We start from the raw sequence: 19,603 nt of genomic DNA on the forward strand, positions 1-19,603 counted from the left end.
TACACACATTTCTACAGCATTTTGTACAAATGCTAAATAACCTCTTGACTGACGATGGGAAAATCTATACAGTAGTTGTTAATTATTTGAATTTTCAAAGTGTTAAATGTTAATGGTTTCTTCAAATACCATTTCTTTAAAAATGGGCTAAGTCAGCAACAGAAGAATAATTTGATGATAAATATTCGTCAAAAGAGGATACAGGCTACTTTTCACAATACAAGCTTCAATAACTTAATTAAAAAATTAACTTCATAAATTTCTAAGTGTTACAATCAAAGTTCTCAGCTAAAGAACACACAACACTTCATAAACAAAATTAAAACATGACACTCGTCAAAGATGATTTATTAGTCAGTTTTGATATTTCTGCCCTTTTCACAAATGTCCCAATCAGTGACAATTCTTCTCCTACAGAACAAATTTCTGCCTTACATTATGGCTCTCTTTGTCCATATACTATGTTTGGTTGCTTCGTCTGGCAAAATAAATTTTACCTACAAAAAGAAGATATGGCCATGGGCTCACCTCTACCCCTCCCCCCAATTGCTAACTTTTATATGGAAGCTTTTGAGCAATGTGCTCTTGATTCCTTTACTCTAAAACCTACAGTTCGGCTTAGATATGTTGACAATGTTTTCGTTATCTGACCACATGGTCGCCAAATGCTAAACACATTCCTTAGCCACCTAAACAAACAACATGAGTGCATACAATTTACTACTGAAATTGAAAATCTGTACTCACTCCCATTCCTGGATACACTGGTCACACGTCTTCCCTCAAGCAGTCTATCCTTCACTGTTTACTGCAAACATACACATACCGGCCAATACATACATGCTAACTCTTATTACCACCCTTTGCAAAAAAAAACTTGGAGTCATTAACACCCTCAAAAATAGAGCTATAACAATTTGCTCTAATGAGCAAGCTCTTAAACAAGAATTAAAAATTATTAGAAATACATTTATAAATAATGGCTATAGCAAAAATACTATTAATAAAGTTCTTCATAAAACTTGATCAAAAAATAATATAGATTACAGTAAAACCATAGCAAATCCTCCACTAGAGGTCTACATGGTGTGTAGTGTTTGTGGATAGCTCCTGAACAGATAAGTGATATTTTGGGTAACAATTGGTGAATATGCATAGTATTTACATAGTATTGTTTACTTTTAGTATTTTAGTGTGTCTGGGCGATTTTTGTGTTTTTTTTTTTGAAGATTTTAATAGTAAATTGATAGATACGATTATCTGTGTACATGGCTACCATAAAGAGGAATACAAAGATGGCGTCCAGGTCGCCATATTTGTCTACAAATTTTAACTTAAAGGATTTGATTCAGTGTACCGTTTGCAAAATGTATGCATTGAGGAGAGCAGTTAGGGTCTGGTTAAACAACGATAGTGGAGTGAATATGTGCAAAAAGTGTAAAGAATGTGAGGATTTAAAGAGTGTTTCAGGTCGTGTGAGTGATATCGTTGTTAAAAGCGAGAATCTAGATAACAGTGATATGTGAGGTATGAATGGTGATATTTGCAAGGTAGTACCTGACAGCTGTGAGAGTGGCGTTAAAAGTGAGAATGAAGGTAAACATACAGAACAATTGAATGAATCATCAGAGAATAAAAACGATGACACTGACACAATGAGTGATATCGCTCTATTACACAGAGCGATACATAGGCCAAATCGGCAGCTGGAGCGTTGGCAAAAATGTTTACCAAGCGTACCAACTAATAATCAGCAAAAGTATGATAGAAAAAATAAGGGTATGATAGTGAATGTAAACAAAATGAAAGAGCAAGTGTCGTATGGAGATTCCTTAATAAGAGGTGCGTTAGTTGAGAGTTTAACAAAATCGTACCAACCTGGTGCGAACGTTAAGAATGTAAGAGAGTCAATTAGAATGCAAAAGCAGCAGGTAAAAGAATTGATAGTGGTAGCAAATACAAATGATTTGAAAGGAAACAAAATGGCTATGAGTGAGGATGTGAAAGAATTGCTTGAGGTAGCAAAAGAGAAGAGTGAGAGAGTTAGGATGGTGAGTGTTGCCGCAGTATAACAGTGAAGAGTATAGAAGGAGGGCCATAATTGCTAATGACTTTATGCGTGAATTATGCAGTACGAGTGGTGTGGAATGAGTTCGATGGGCAAAAGGATTTATATAAAATGGATGGTTTACATTTGAATGGATTTGGTGTACGGAGACTTGAAAGTCAAATGTAGTGGAAGTGAATGTGCAGAATCAGGGAAACTAGAGTTATTAGGGGGGGGGGAGTAGATATGCAGACTTTAGGGAGACAGTTGAGTGTGTGAATGTGTGTAATATGCCCAAGCGAGTAGGAAAGTCCACGAATCAGAATGGGATAGTTAGTATAAGGCATCAAAATGGGGATGGGACAAATCGGCTTCTGCAATTCATGTATACTAAATGGCAGAAGTATTAGGGACAAGAAGGAAGAATTTTTGGCTTTGGTTGGCACTTCCAGACCACAGGTTATTGGCATTAGTGAAACATGGCTGAGAAGATGACACAGCTAGTGGGCTTGAATGTGAGGGGTATGGTGTGTTCAGGAGTGACAGGGAGAATAAAATGGGGGGAAGAGTGTTATTGATGATACCTGATGAGCTACAGCCAAGGAGAATAGAAGTGGAACTGCAGGATAGAGAAAAGAGCACATTTGAGGTTATTTGATGTGAGATTGAAACTAGCAGAACAAAATATACAGTTGGGTTCTGCTATAGACCAGGTGATGGAATAGATAGTGGAGATAGTATGCATAATAGAAGAAATGAGTGGAAAGAGGGTAATTATTATGGGAGATTTCAACTATGGTAACATTGATTGGAAGGAGGAGAGGATACATGGGAGGAAGGAATTGAATTTTATGTGGTTATTAAGGGATAATTATCTGCGACAGCATGTAATGGAAAATAATAGGGGTCAGAGAGTGCTTGACCTAGTAATTGCATCTGAGAATTTGGCTGTAACGAATATGACCACGTTGCCACCAATTGGTGAGAGTGATCATAGGGTCTTGACTTGGGAAGTGGCTAAAGGTGTGGAACTTACAACTAAAACAGGGTAGATGTGGAATTATCGGGCTGGTAAGTATGACAAGCTTAGGAGTTTGATTGGTTCAGTGCCATGGCATGTACAACTGCAAGGGCTAAATGTTGATAGTGCATGGGAGGTGGTTAAAAAGTGTTTGCATGAGGCAATGGCTGACTGTATGCCTAGAGTCCGAATAATAAATCAAACAGAGGTTAAATGGATGAATAACACCATTAAGATAGAGCTGCAAAAAAAAGAAACAACTATGGAGGGAATTTAAGGAGAAAGGTGACCGGCAGGCACATGAACGGTATAAATCGCAGGCCAGAAGGGTAATGAATGTGGTAAGAAAAGCATAAATGGATTACGAAAGAACATTAACCATGCAGGCTAAAGAAAATCCCAAACAGTTTTTTCGATATGTTGCAAGTAAAAGAAAAAATGTATATGGCAGAATGATGTTAAAGAAAGCCGATGGTAGGGAGGTAACCAAATCAGTTGATATAGTTGAATTACTGAGCAAGCACTTTGCAAAAGTATATCATCCAGGTGGTGACATTGCAGGAATTAATGAACCAATAGATTATACGGGAATTGTGGTGAATGAACTGGAGGTGAATAGTCTATTACAAAACCTCAATGTCAATACATCTGTGGGATTGGATGGTATACCAGCTCATGTCGTACGAGAAGTGGCTAAAGAATTATCAGTACCCTTGACCATTTTGTTTAATTTGAGTCTCGGGTCTGGGTTAGTCCCAAGGGGCTGGAAAGAGGGGAAAATAGTTCCACTGCATAAAGGTGGTTCCAAGACTGCTGTTGTAAATTACCGACTGATTAGCATATCAGGAATCGTTGTCAAGGTCTTAGAGAAATTAGTCAAGAAAAGAATACAGGATTGGATAGATGAAAATGGGATATTGTATGGGGGACAACATGGTTTTGTGAAGGGTAGATCATGCCTCAGTAACTTGCTCACGTTTTATAACACAGTGACGGCTGAACTGGATAAGGATAATGGGTTTACAGTGATTTTACTGGACCTTGCCAAGGCCTTTGACAGGATACCACATGGAACCCTAATCAGTAAACTGGAGCAGATGGGGATGGATATAGGGTTGGTGAAATGGATAGGAGGGTGGTTGATGAAGAGATAAAAGAGAGTGGTTTATTCAGGAGTTGAGTCTAAAAGACGGCTTGTGACTAGTGGTGTGGCGCAGGGCTCTGTTCTTGGACCACTACTTTTCAGTTTGTTCATCAATGATATAGGAAAGGATCTGAGAGGAAGTGTTCACTTGTTTGCTGATGATGCAAAGTTGGGTAGAGCAATTGTGAGTGCACAGGGCGTCAAAATTTTGCAAGATGATTTGGATAGTTTGGAGGACTGGGCTAAGGAAAATGGATGTCAATTTAATGTGGCAAAGTGTAAGGTTATGTATTTTGGGGTGAAAAGATTAGCAGCAGTATATCGCATTGGTGGAACCGTACTCCAGGAGATTAATGAGGCCAGGGATTTGGGAGTGTTGAAGGGAGTTGAAGTTTAGGGGGCACATTGCAAAAGTGGCTAAATCAGCTCATCAAATCACTTGGCTTCTGAAAAATACTTTAACAAGCAGAGACAAACAAGTTATTGTTCCTCTATATTGAGCCTTGATAAGACCCCATCTAGACTATTGGACCCAGATATGGGCGCCAGGGTTTCTTCTTGATAGGGAGGAGGTGGAGAGGATCCAGAGACAAATGACCAAGATAATAGCAGGTCTGTGGAATGAACCTTATGAGAACAGGTTGAAGATTTGTGGGTTGCAAAAATTGGTTGATAGGCGGAAAAGGGGTGATATGATTGAGACATTCAAATTACTGAAGGGAGTTTCTATAAGATTAATCCAGAAGATATTTTTGAAAATAGGACTGGTGGTGGGAGGACTAGGGGCCATACATGGAAGCTGGGCAAGAATGTGGTTAGCAAGGGTGTTAGAGCTAGGTTTTTTACTTGGAGAGTGATGAATGAGTGGAATAAGCTGCCAGAGTCTGTTGTGGGTGCTATGACCGTGAATGAGTTCAAGGTGCGGTATGACAGATACTGTGCGAATGTCGAATAGTTGTTCTTATCATGATGTTAGGGCCTCCCTCGACGAGTCTGTAGACTTCTTGGAGTTGCCCGAAATAATAATAGCTATCCCATACATTAAAGGATTATCAGAAAAAATTAATAGAATCCTACACCATTATAATCTTAATGCAACTTTTAAACCACCTATAAAATTAAAAAACATATTCAACTCCTCTAAGGATCCTCTTCCCCCATTGGCACATCCTGGAGTTTATTGCATTTATTGAACCTGTAACGTACCTTATACTGAGGGAAATACAATCCCTATCCATAAAAAAAGTGCACAAACAACACATTAAATTTAACAATTTTCGTGAAGCAGGCCTCTCAGATCACAGCCTTAACACCCTACACCAAACTGATTGGTAAAGTACTTGCTCGTTACATCATACAAAAACCTGGTATGAAAGAAAATTTAAAGAAGCCTGTGAAATTTTGATTAACCACCCTAATCTTAACAATAATGGTGGCATAAAAATCCCAAAAATTTGGATGTCATACCAGTTGGTTGTAACTTATATGTATACTGTACTTATATAAGTAATTTTTTTTTTCATTTTTTGCAAAAATGCTGCTCTCCAGCTTAATTTAATTTTGTAGCCTAATGATGATGATGATAATAAGATTCTAGCTTTGATGTAAGTTTTTTTTTTTTTACCAGAGGTCAGTCCAACAGTTGTAACGGTTTGTCAGTAACTTTAGTATGCCATGTAGATTGTAGGTAGTTATAATCTTATAACTACCTACAATCACCAGCTAATTTCTTTGTATATACATGTATACTCCAGATGATGACACCTTAATATGAAAGTTGAAACATCGAGTGTTTATTCTGGTTTATATTGAACTAAAGTTTTACTCCTACACAGTAGTTGTTTCCATAATTTTCAAAATGTATTCTGATCACCACGTAAGCATGAAGGAAAAGAAAAGTTCTCAGTTTAAACAATCAGTTCATTTGTTTATTTTTCTAAATATCACATTCAAATACTGAGTCATTTCAATGGAATACAGCTCAGTATTCAATGACAATGTTATACTAGACTTGTCCAATTAAAAAAAAAAACTTTATAGACAAACAGAATCCTAAACAAAGATAGCATGATTTATTAGATAGAACCATACTAGGAAATGTTCAAGAGGAATGCCAAGGAGTACATACACTTGAGGCAGAAAACGCCATCAAAAATTTGAAATATGGAAAGGCAGCGAGTATATGATATTTGACCAGAAATGCTTCAAGTATGAAGGAATAAAAGTTTAGCAGTGGTTACACTGCATAACTGAGGACCTAGTTAGGAGGTCAAACTCCTGATAAATTGGAGTAGACTTTTTCATATTACTCATCTGTAAAAAAAAGGGAATAAGCTGAATGTGAGAATTACAGAGGAATTTCTGTACTAAGTGTTCCAGATAAGATATGCAAGCATACTTGAAAAGAGATTGAAAAAGATCGTGGAAGAGAAACTTGGAGAAGAACAAGCTGGGTTCAAGCCAAACAGAGGTTGCCAAAAGATCAGATTTTCACTTTAAAACAAATAGTTGAGAAATCATGGGAATATGACAAGGTGCCCAGAGAAAAGCTTTTCAAAACACTACAATTATATGGTATGAGAGGATCATTATACAGAGCAATACATAATCTATATTGTCTGTCAGCATGTTAGTCAGCATTTAGAATTGAAGGAAATACTGAAAGATGGGTTGATGTAACATCAAGGATAAGATAATGCACATTATCTCTACTTTTATTCATCATCTTATGGATCACATTATGAAAGTAAGTGGTATTAGGCCCGATATTAAAATTGGAGATGTAACTTTTGCTAGATGTACTCCTAAACACATCTAATGCAAGTCTCCAGGATTCTCTAACTAAATTGAATAACAGCTGCAACAAATATGGCATGAAACTCAGCAATAAAAAAAAATAAATAAATAAAAAAAAAAGACCCAAACTATGAAAATAGGCAGAAACATAGAACTTCAGCCTTATTCTGAATGGAGATTCTATAGAAAGTAAAATATTTAGGACAGTTTTTAGTGAAGATGTCAAGTTAAATCTGGAAATACACCACAGATTAAACAAAGCTGATATGGTGGGGAGCTAGTTGAATAAATTTATACGGAATAAGAGAGAAATTAGCCAAAACACCAAACTAGCAGTATACAAGACAGTGTTCAAAATAGTTTTAGGTTATGGATCTGAGTTGGGTTAGAAATAAAGCATTTGATCAAAGACTAGAGACCATAGATATGAAGGTTCTGAGAAAAATTAGTCAACCGATGGCATCAATGGCACAAGGATATTAAAAATGAAGCTATTAAAAAGGAACTAGACATTATTAGCATCCAAGAATGTGTCAGCAGTGCTAATCTGAGGTGATGTAGCCACTTAAAACAGCCGAGTAAAGGTTAACAAAATAGGTGTTTGATGCCAAGAAAGAGACCTAGAAGAAGATCAAGATCTAGGTGGATTGATTCAGTTAGATGTGCCTTAGAAGCACAAAATGTTAGATATGACAACATTAGAGTGCTCACAAACAATAGATTGATTTGGAGGAAAACTTGACAGGGGATTAATAATAATGTAAACTTAATCATGTAGTTTTGTCATAGTAACCTGAACACCCCTTCAGGGTACATATCAGGAAATTGATTTACTAGAAAAAGATTATTCTTTAAACAAAAGAAACAAATTATTATTCCCTCTTGAGGATTTAGGCCCAGTGGCCTGTTCCAGTCTCATTCCATGTTTTTCTTGGTTGTCCCTCCAACTGAGTGGTATCGGAGTACCTTTTTGAACTATCAATTCTTTTGACATGTTCAATCCACTTCTTTCAGTATTCATATACTTTGCCCAATATCAAGTCTATTTTTAGTTCTTTAAGTATTTTTGTGCTTCTTTTGTCCCAGAGAGTATAGCCTGCTGTCCTTCATAGGAATTTCATTTCTCCAGTTTCTATTCTTTTTTCTTACACAGTTTTTATAGTCGATAATTCACTTCTGTATAGTAGAGATCTTGTCAAAACTTTATAAACTCTTATTCTTGTATGCGTTTGAACTTGGTTATGTTTGAAAATATTATTGATCATTCCTGTTATCTTTAGAAAATTTGAAATTTTGATGTCAATGTCAGCTTCTTTTGTATACGATACAGCACATCCAAGGTATTTGAAGCAATTTGTTCTAACATTTTATTTTCAATCATGATTTTACTCAACAAGAAATGGTCCTCTAAAAGCCATGATTTTTGATTTGTTTGTTGATATTTGCATTCCAAATTTTTTTGCACTTATGTTTAAAGGTGTATATTGATTTTTGGAGTTCATCTTCACTTCTTGCTATGATTATCTGGTCATCTGCAAACAAAAGGGTATGAAGTATAATTCCATGATCCAGTTTAAATGCCAATTTTATATTTTTCTTCCATTTCTATACTAAGATATTAAATAAGAGCGGTGACAAACCCCTCTGTTTATTGATTTCCATTCTGTAACTTTTTCATTAATTCTTACAGCTATTTGGTTGTTCTGATGCATGTTAGTTACTGCAGCAAGCAGCTGATTTGGGATGTTTAGATTCTTGAGTGTGGGCCATAGTTTGTTCCCTAAGACTCTGTCAAAGGCTTTCTGGTAGTCTACAAATGCTATGTGCATTTCTTTGTTGTATGCATAATGTTTTTCCATTAAGCAATTTTGTTCTTCCTAAAGCAAAGTTTGGGTATGAAGTATCTTCACAACTAGGCTACTCATATATAAATGCTATTAACTTCACATTTGCATTAATATACCATAATGCAAAGCACACATCATTTTGGACATGCATAATGCACAGCATTGTGTCATACATCTAAAAGGATGTGTGCTGTGCATTATGGGATACTAAGGCCATGGGCAGTATTCTGCTATCAGAAGAGAGGCTTGTCCCATAATACATGATATTAAATGATATTTAATACATTATATTAAACATGAATATAATATCTAGGCAAGTTTAATTTAAATCATAACCAAGTGAAAAAAATTTCTACAACTCCCTCTCCTCCAGAGTATTTTAATAAGATGACACACCTTTTTACTACTTGTATATGGGAATTATATGAATTCTACATTACTTCAACCTTGGTATCCTCTTCTGATCTGGATCCCACTAATGAGACCTCAATAAAGGTTGAAACTGCTGAGTAGTAGCCTTTCCAATAATGTGTGCTATTATACACATCCAAAAGGATGCCCTTTGCATCATGGGATACTAAGTCAATTAATCCGAAGTCATTAGCCCCTGTATACAAATAAACTAGTTGTAAAGATAGTTCATGCTCAAACTTTGTATTTCTGTGTTTGCTTGCACTTGGATAAAGATTAAACAAGATTATAATTTCTTGGCAGTTTTAATTCTTCCTAACTAGTTTATCCAATACCTTGACCACAACTGCAGATATACAGACTTATAATTAGTGTCCTAGAACCTTGATTGTGAAGTGGTACTATTTTTCCTTCTTTCCACTCCTTAGGAATCCTTCCCACTGAAACACTTGCATTAAATAAGATCAAGGACATAGCTAAGTCTTTTGCACATTTCTTAAAAATGTGGTAATATGTCATCCATTACCACAGCTTTATTAACATCTAACCCAAGCAACACTTTATACACCTCCAATTCTTTCACCTCTAATTCCTGTGATATTTACCTCTCTTCTGCATGTTGCATAGCATCATTTACACCAGCATATATACACTAATAAAGTGCTCATTAAATAATTCCAGTATGCCTTTTGCTATGGTCATTTTGTTACCAGAACAATCCACCAGTATCATGCTATCTATTATTCTTCCTATTGCTTGCCACATAGAAGAATTTCCTTGGATTATCTTTGACCTATCTGGCTGAACTCCTCTCATACTGTATTTTCTTTTTTACCATGCTTGTCACCTTTCTGGCCTGTAGTTTATATTCCTTTTGATTTTACTCCTCACCTCTACTCTATTTATTTGCTTAACTCTTAGTATGCAGTCATGCATTGCTTGTATCAGATACTGCCTTATCAATTCCTAGGCACGGCACTGTCAGTGTCTTTCCCACACAGCTCATCAACCCAATGTATTGATGTTAGGTGACTAGAGCTTTTCATAATTGTCCACCTTATAATTCCACATTCTTGATACTGTTTTTCAGTTTGACCACCTTCCAAGCCACTACAATACCTCATGATCCCTCTCACCAACACATGGTAGTGTTGATACTTCATTCACAATTGCATCCTGTGAGAATATCACCAAATCTAATGCCCCAAAACTTCATGCTGTTTCCATCACATGCAGCTTCAGATAGTTATTCCTCAAACTCAAATTCACTCTTCTTGTTTCCATACACCATCTCTTCCTTCCAATCCCCATTCCTATAATTAAAATCTCCTGTTAGGATCATCACTTGTCTAAACATTTCACAATCAGTGCTCTTGACATTCCATTCTATTACACATCTTATTCTATTGATCTCAACCTTACACTAAATAGCTTCAAAATCGTCCATGCATTACTACTATTTTCCACTTCCACTCTCTTAAAGGATACAATTCTTCTATCATTAACAGCACTGTTCTCCTCATTTCACCTTCCTACTTTTTGGAAAATTTTCTCTCTCCATTTTTATTCTTGACAATACTGTATATCATCAAGACAACCAAGTTTCACCTATAGCAATTACCTTCAAGCATACTGATTCAATCAATGCTACAAACTCAGTTCCTTTATTTCTGATACTCCTTATGTAAGAATACACACAACAATTTTGCATTGTGGGATGCACACTTTGAGGTCATCCCACTAACACTGGCTGTTTTAGTACACCTATCTTTGACCTGACCATCTGCATTTCCATTCATCTCTCTCATTCCCACATTTTTGCATTGCCCTCTGCTCTGTCATAATCATTTCCTCATCTTTATATCCATTTTCTTTCTGTCCTTCCACAACCTGCTTCTCAATCTTTCGCTCTGACCCTTAGGCCTACTAATTTTACTCTGACACAAATGCAACCCATCAACTTTAAAACATTCCAATTTCACTCCATAAGTTCATTCACAAATTGCACACATACTCTTAGTCTGGCAATTCATCCATCTTTTATTCAGCATCATTGCGCTTCTTTTCAATTTACAATTATCATACCTGGGCAAAATGCTAACCACATTACCAATGACTACTATCCTTCACCTCCTGCAACAACTTCGTTAAATTCCTTTCCACATTCCTTGTCTCACCATCCAACTTGTCTGTGCCTACCACTAATTCTAATGCCTTTCCTTCCATGTAAAGCATCAGATATTTGTTTCACTGTACCACCTGTAAAACATATCTTATGTATCCTGTTATTCACCATACTTCTAATGATTCAATCTCCTGAATTCAAAACTACTTCATCAATCTTTGATACTTGCTTCTTCCTATTAACCTCCTTCTCATTCACATTAGTCAATTTTTTTTATATCTTTAATTTCCTCCTCCATCTGTTAAACTAAACTATTTTCATCAACTCCTGCCTAAGCTCTTCCACTTCATTTCCATTATTATTGTTGCCAACACTTTCATTAATTTTTTTTTTATTATTTCTAGTGATGATATTCTCATTTCTAGAATGCTCCAGTCTATCATCACACTTCTCACATGCTGTAAGTTGAATTCTTTTGTGCTGCTTCCATACTGCTGTCATTTTTAATATTGATGTTAAACCACAGCAAAAACTGAAGCCAACAAATTTAAAATCACAATACCACAGTATAACCCCTATATCCAGTCTGGCTGTTACACAAAAGCTACACAATATAATAAAAATAATAATAAAATAAAATAAAAAACTTTTCTTAATTTAGTTCACATTACTTTTTCTTGCAATACATCCTGTACAGTTTATCAGGAAATGAATGTTTCAACTCAACTTCAACTCAAATATCTAATACTGTTTTCTGGAACACCCTTTCCCCATTATGTGTTTCTCGACAATTGGATTTGTATAGGGTTAGTAGCTGGGTGGGTGTAAAATAGCTTCTTTGAACAGAAAAGAATGCCTAGTTATATTCTTTTTTTTTTTAGAGGCTGAGGAAGTTATTGATGTGATGTGTTTGTGCCAAGAGAGGTTGAAGGTAAATGTCAGTCCAAGATAATCCTTGCTCCACTGAATAAAGATCAGTGTTTAAGGCATTAGTTGTAAATCATGTAAGGGATGAGTTTGCTGTTGGATCTGCTGATAACTAATGTGCAACATTAGACCAAGAAATATAATCATCAGTGGCTGTTGACCAAAGTCCAAAAGTATCATGGTATATCCATTCCCCTTATCTAATTCAAACTTAACATTATTATCAAATGTGAGCAAGATGCTCAAACATGATCTTTCCTCAGTTCTGTCAACCCATGTCTGTGGTATTGTGAGCCTATTATGCAAGGTCTTACAAATTTTTCCAAAAGCATCATCAGTCCGGAGATACTGATAGGTTTATAGTTACACACATCAGTCTTTGCACCACTCTTGTGCAAAGATGTCATAGCAATTATTCAATTTTAGTTAAAGAATCCTGAAGCCATAGTGAATTCATTTAGGAAAATAACATGATCTCTGTAAAATAAATGGTCTAGATTAATATATCAAATTTTAATATAAGATTTAATGCCACTTCATTCATAATGTGATCCATATAGATGATGAATAAGAGTACAGATAGTGTACATCCTTGTGTTACGTTGATTTTCCAAACTATGTTCCCATATCTTCTTCAGTTCTAATTGCTAATTTATAACTTAAACACAGACTATTTCTTTCTATAATGTCCCATTTACATTATAATTATAGCATTTTGAACATCTTTTCACTTATCATTCTGTTGTATACCTTTTCCAAATCTAAAAAATAAATGCAGATCTTTATCTTATTCCCATGATTTCTAGACTACTTCTCTTCAAATGAAAATGTTAATATAAGAGACTGTCATGATCAAATTCTTCCCCAATTTCTACCAATTTATTATTATTATTATTATTTAACATTAAGTGTACATGCATAAATATTAAATGGAACAGTCAGGTCTTCAACAAAAACAAGTCTTTCATTTTTTTTTTTTAATATCACCTGCATAAAATGACTCAAAAAAAAAAAAAAAAAATCCTATTTATTCCGTTAGAAATTCTGTCCAGAACCTCAAGAATGACATCATAAACAAGTCTTACCCAATTTTCTATTTTGAAATTTGTCCACATAAATGTTCTTGAAACTGTCTGCCATTCAGGAAATTTATCTTCATGTTCAGTATTGAATAGTGCAGTTACTCCTTCATTTTCCTGATCAGTAATACCTAAATATATCAATTATTTAGAACTATCTCACCTTTTAGTCTTTTAATCTCACCTTTTAATCTCAGAAACACCAATCACATTAACATACTTTCACAATTCTTTTGCTAGCTCTACCTTAAATTTAATACAAGTTAATTTATTTCAGTTTGTTTAACAGTATTGATTCACAACACAAGAATAATAAGCAAATTAATATTTATTTAACTTATTTGCTAGTATTATATCCAGCAGCTCTTCAGAGCACCAAAACCAGTTTGCATACTGTGAGAAACTTATGATACCAAGGATATCATGAAAAGCTGCAACATATCTATTATAAACTTCATGAAGGTATGTATAACTTGATCGCCTTTTTAACTTTACATTACTTCATTAATTATGTATGGTTTGATTAAAACAATGCTATATAGGGCATCTGCATGGAGTCAGACTCATCGCAGGAGACCCAAGCTATAACTATCATACCTCTTCTTGAATTCATCAACAGATGAAGCACTCACAACTGAGTCAGGCAACATATTCCATTCATTCACCACACTAAGTGAAAAATCTAGTCCTCATAGCCTTCTTAATTTCCAGGGATGACTTCTCGTTCTTCTACCACTATCCCACTAGTGAAATATTTCTCATGCATCCTTTTAGTGTTACACAATTGGACAAATTATGGACTGTACAGGATCTTAAATCTAATATATCAATTGCCATGTTAAATGACATCATTTTTACTGTAATAAAATTATCTATGAAAGAATGTTTCTCTGATGTTGTCTTAAACAGAATATAGCTTTGATGTAGTTATTTTATTTTATATGTATTTTATTTTCACTAGAGGTCATGCCAGCAGAATAATCGATCAAATCATTGTCTCTTTAGCATACTGTGTGAAATGTAATTTAGCTTGTCTCTCTGTATATATATATATATATATATATATATATATATATATATGTGTGTGTGTGTGTGTGTGTGTGTACTCCAGATGATGATGACCTTAATATGAAGGTCGAAATGTCAGGAAATTAAAATAATTATTTATGACATGGTTGTAAAGTCCATAATTTGTCCAAAATGAATTTCTCTTGCATTAATCTTATAAAAACCTTTTGGCAACTTAAATGTTTCTATCATATCACCTCTATCAACCAACTTCTGTAATCACAAACTCTCAATCTATCAATGTAGGGTGCACCAACTTGGTCACTTGCCTCTAAATCTTTTCTACTACTTCATCTCCAAGGAATCCAGGTGACCAGAACGAATTGAGCACAGTAATCCAGTTTTGGGCGTATAATGCCTTATAATAACAACTTCTTCATTTCTGCATGTTAGTATATTCTTCAATAGCCATGTAATCTTATGAGCTATCTTGGACACCTCAGCAATATGCCCTCTGAACTTCAACTCTCTATCCACCAACACCCCCAAGTCTCCTGCCTCGTCAATCTCTTGGAGTGCAGTTTTATACATTTTTATTTCAATCAAAATTAGAAAGGATAGGTGGTTTGCACATATACTTCGACATGATGGACTTGTGAAAAGAATAACTGAAGGCAAAACAGAGGGGGAAAGAAGAAGATGCAGACCAAGGAAAAGCTTTCTTGACCAAGTCAAAGACAGCATGGGTTTAAGGAATTACCAGGAGGTTAAGAAGAAAGCCAATGACAGAGCACAATGGAGGAAATTGCTGCTGAGCTACCAGTCCCAAGACTGATGATGATGATTTGGATATACACTTTTATTTGGTTCGTTTCCGATTTCATTAAATTAAACCGTTCCCTGGAATGTCCGAAATTGTCCCGATCATACATAAAACAAATTAATTTGTTTTATGTATGATCGGAATGAATTAATTTTAAGTCTGCTCAAGTATCACAGTCAAATGTAATGTTCATTTCTTAGCGAAATTATCTAATAATTTATACATCATTCAATTTTTCATTCGATGACAAATTATCACTAAAAATGTAATGTGTGCTGTGTGTAATAATTTGAATCAAATATTCTTACAGCAGGTACTACTAGTGATCACTTTTTCTGTTGTCACTTCATATTAAAAAATAATTCAGATGTATGCTCCTTCAGCATTACCCATTATTAATCTCCCAGAACAGTTATCAGTTAATTACATATCCCAAAATAGCATAATAAAGAAAATTCGATAACAATCGAAACACTTATACTAGTTAATTTGCTGAAAGATTATAATGTTAGTCAATGAGAAGATAACTTCTATACACAATTCCATTCTATTTTATATACAAATAAACTTTTTCAAAAATTACTAATGGATATTCCATGGAATAGCATATATTTTCGAAATATTCCATCAGATTAACCAATCAAGAAAGTAAAATCTCTTTGTCCAAGTAAATATTTCAAAAATTAACTTTCAAAATGATATTACCTTTGCCATCCATTTCACCGGAATTCATATCACCCTTTGGGAGTCAATACTTTTGTTTTATTTCTTATGTTGTTTTCAAAACTTAAAAATTATTATTATAGATGGCACGTAAACCTGAAACACAATGTATATCTTCTTTTCAAAACAGACACTTACTACGCATGTTCACAAACAACATTAAAAGGACGTCATGTATGTGAAAAGTGCCCTCTCGTGGTCATAAATAGAGTTTTAAAAAATACTTTTAAAATACTAAAATGAAGCTTAGAAGACGTCATTATGGAAATAGCAACGTCTACTACCTATAAGGGAATAAAAGTCGTTAGCTGATTTTTTGATAAAATAAAATTAATATATAATAATAAAATAATTTTTTTGATTGTTTATTATTTCTTTGATTGTGATACCTGAAGAAGTTGATCCATTCAACAACACTAGTAAACTAGGTATCTTTTTAAATAAACTATGTCATCTCTTCATCTATTGGTATCAGTCATGTAAAATAATATATATATATATATTATTATATATATATTATATATATAATAATGTATATATATATTATATATATATATATATATATATATAATATATATATAATATATATATATAATATATATATAATATATATATAATATATATATATTACATATAATATATATATATATATATATATTCATCGGAAATGACGACTTCCTCAGGTGAATACAGTACAATGGAGAAAACAGCATCTTAAAAATATATTATACTTCAGACAAAACAGATTTTAGAACAAGTAGTAGTTGTGTTTGAAACTGAGTCTGAGCATTAGTTCTGGCGTGAAGCACTATCGTGTGAATGATATCATGAGTGCGCCAAAACTGGATTACAGCGCTATGTGAATCGGGCAGGCTGTAACTGAGATTGTTGTTTAGATGGGAAGGGTCGAGAGTTATTTCTTTGGATTCCGAGATACGTCTTTCTAATTCATCGGAGCATTTATGGATGTTTGAAGTTGAGTTCCTCTATTTGATATTTGCCTAATTTGGGAGCGTGGCCCAGAAAACTTACAAACGTTTCTGGGTCATTTAAACAATTTTCATCAAAATATAAACTTCACATCCGAACCAGAAGTTAATGGTGTTTTAGCTTTTCTAGATATTATTATTATTATTATTATTATTACCACGGGCTACTCCAGGAGTCCTTAGACTCATCGAGGGAGGCCCTAAACATCATGTTCACGCAGCAGTTCAACATTCTCACAGTATCTATCATACCTTGCCTTGAACTCGCTCACTGTCATAGCACCCACGACAGACTCTGGCAGCTTATTCCACTCATTAACCACTCTAAAAGTAAAGAACCCAGCTCTAACACCCCTGCTAACCACGCTCTTGCCCAGCTTCCATGGGTGTCCCCTAGTTCTCCCACCACCAGTCCTGATCTCAAAAATATCATCTGAATTAATCCTATAGAATCCTTTTAGCAATTTGAATGTCTCAATCATGTCTCCCCTTTTCCGCCTATAAACTAGTTTCTGCAACCCACAAATCTTCAACCTGTTCTCACATGGTTCATTCCATAGACCTGCTATCATCTTAGTCACTCGCCTCTGGATCCTCTCCACCTCCTCCCCATCAAGAAGGAACCGGGGTGACCAAATCTGGGCACAGTAATCGAGATGAGGTCTTATCAAGGCTCAGTACAGAGGTACAATAACTTGCTTGTCTCTGCTCATCAAGGTATTTTTCAACAACCAAGTGAGTTGATGAGCTGATTTAGCTACTTTCGCAATGTGCCCCCTAAACTTCATCTCCCTATCCACCAACACTCCCAAGTCCCTGGCCTCATAAATCTCTTGGAGTACAGTTCCACCAATGTGGTATACTGCTGCTAATCTTTTCACTCCGAAATGCATAACCTTACATTTTGTCACATTAAATTGACATCCATTCTCCTTAGTCCAGAACTCCAATCTATCTAAGTCATCTTGCAAGACTTTGACATCTTCTGCATTCACTATCGCCCTACCCAACTTTGCATCATCAGCGAACAAATGAACTGTCCCACTTAGACCCTTCTCTATATCGTTAATGAACAGATTAAACAGCAGTGGTCCAAGAACAGAACTCTGTGGCACACCACTAGTCACAGGCCGTTTTTTGGACTCTACTCCTGAATAAACTACTCTTTGATATCTCTCCATCAACCACCCAGCTATCCATCTCACCAACCCTATATCCATTCCCATATGTTGTAGTTTACGGATTAGAATTCCATGTGGTATTCTGTCAAACGCCTTTGCCAGGTCCAGCAGTATCACTGTAAACCCATTTCCCTTATCCAGTTCAGCCGTCACCTTGTTATAAAACTTGAGCAAGTTACTGAGGCATGATCTACCCTACACAAAGCCATGCTGTCCTCTGTACAGTATCTCATTTTCATCAATCTATTCCTGTATTTTTCCCTTGACTACTTTCTCCAAGACCTTGACAACGACTCCTGATATGCTGATCGGTCGGTAATTTGCAACCATAGTCTTGGATCCTCCTTTATGCAGTGAAACTATTTTCCCCTCTTTCCACGCCTTCGGGACTAAGCCAGACCTGAGACTCAGATTAAACAACATGGTCAAGGGCACTGATAATTCATTAGCCGCTTCATGCAAGACCCGTGCCGGTATACCATCCAATCCCACAGATGTATTCACATTAAGGTTCTGTAATAGACTATTCACCTCCACTTCATTCATCACAATTCCCATATAAACTAATGGTTCCTTCATTTTTTCAATGTCACCACCTGGATGATATACTTTTGCAAAGTGCGCGCTCAGTAACTCCACTATATCTCCACTATATAAAACTTACTAGAACAACGGATGGTCTCAAGATTTCTATCTTTAGAACGCCAACACACCCCGATATATACTTACATGCTTCGTCTCACCACTACCTCAAAAATTAGGAATTGTTTCCACACTAGCTTATTGGGCGAGATCCTTGTTGTCAGAAGAAGGGAAACTTCAACAAGAACTTAGTTACCTCAAAAGGACTTTCTTAAATAATGGTTACTCTCCTAAAAATATCTATAATATTCTTAGTGTACATAATCATCATAGTAATGAAAATAACTCAAACTCAACAGCCTACATCTCCTTATCGTATGTAAGTTCTCTTTCTCCTAAACTAGCGAAACTCCTGCAAACATTTAATGTTAAAACATATTTCTTCACCTTTCCAAAACTCCGATCTTACCTCAGTCAATCTACACAACATTTTTCATTTCCCAGGAGTATACAAAATTATTTGCAGCTGCAATAGACCATATTATGGCTAAACAGAACACTCCATCTCTCTCTCTCTCTCTCTCTCTCTCTCTCTCCGCCAAGAAGAACGCCAACGTGACATTTCTTATAACAGAGTCCGTGCTAGTGCCCTATCCAGCCACGTTTTATTCTCGGCCAATACAGTGTTGAAGGACGACAACATCAAAGAGACTGGAACTCAAGTTCAAACATCAATAAATGCTCCGATGAATTAGAAAGACGTATCTTGGAATCCAAAGAAATAGTTCTCGATCCTGCCCATCCAAACAACAATCTCAGTTAGAGCCTGTTCGATTCACATAGAGCTGAAATCCAGTTTTGGGGAACTCATGATATCATTCACACAGACAGTGCTTCACG

At 35.4% G+C, this 19,603-nt stretch overlaps 1 protein-coding gene across 2 annotated transcripts in view; it reads right to left on the reverse strand.

Moving 5' to 3' along the window:
* Positions 1-16,070, reverse strand: part of LOC150093023 (uncharacterized) — a 257,599-nt gene extending 241,529 nt beyond the window's left edge. The window contains exon 1 of one of the 2 annotated variants that reach the window (XM_090413793.1): positions 15,934-16,070. In XM_090413793.1, the coding sequence (XP_090269919.1) occupies positions 15,934-15,961 (28 nt within the window). In that variant the 5' untranslated portion in view covers positions 15,962-16,070. Of the gene's footprint in view, positions 1-15,536; positions 15,593-15,933 lie in introns of those variants that run through there. The other variant, XM_090413794.1, reaches the window with a different exon arrangement.
* Positions 16,071-19,603: the final 3,533 nt, after the last annotated feature.

The sequence above is a fragment of the Typopeltis vanoorti genome, chromosome 24 (genome assembly GCF_054136105.1).
Source record: "Typopeltis vanoorti isolate ZY-2024b chromosome 24, IOZ_Tvanoo_1.0, whole genome shotgun sequence".
Lineage (NCBI taxonomy): Eukaryota > Metazoa > Arthropoda > Arachnida > Uropygi > Thelyphonidae > Typopeltis > Typopeltis vanoorti.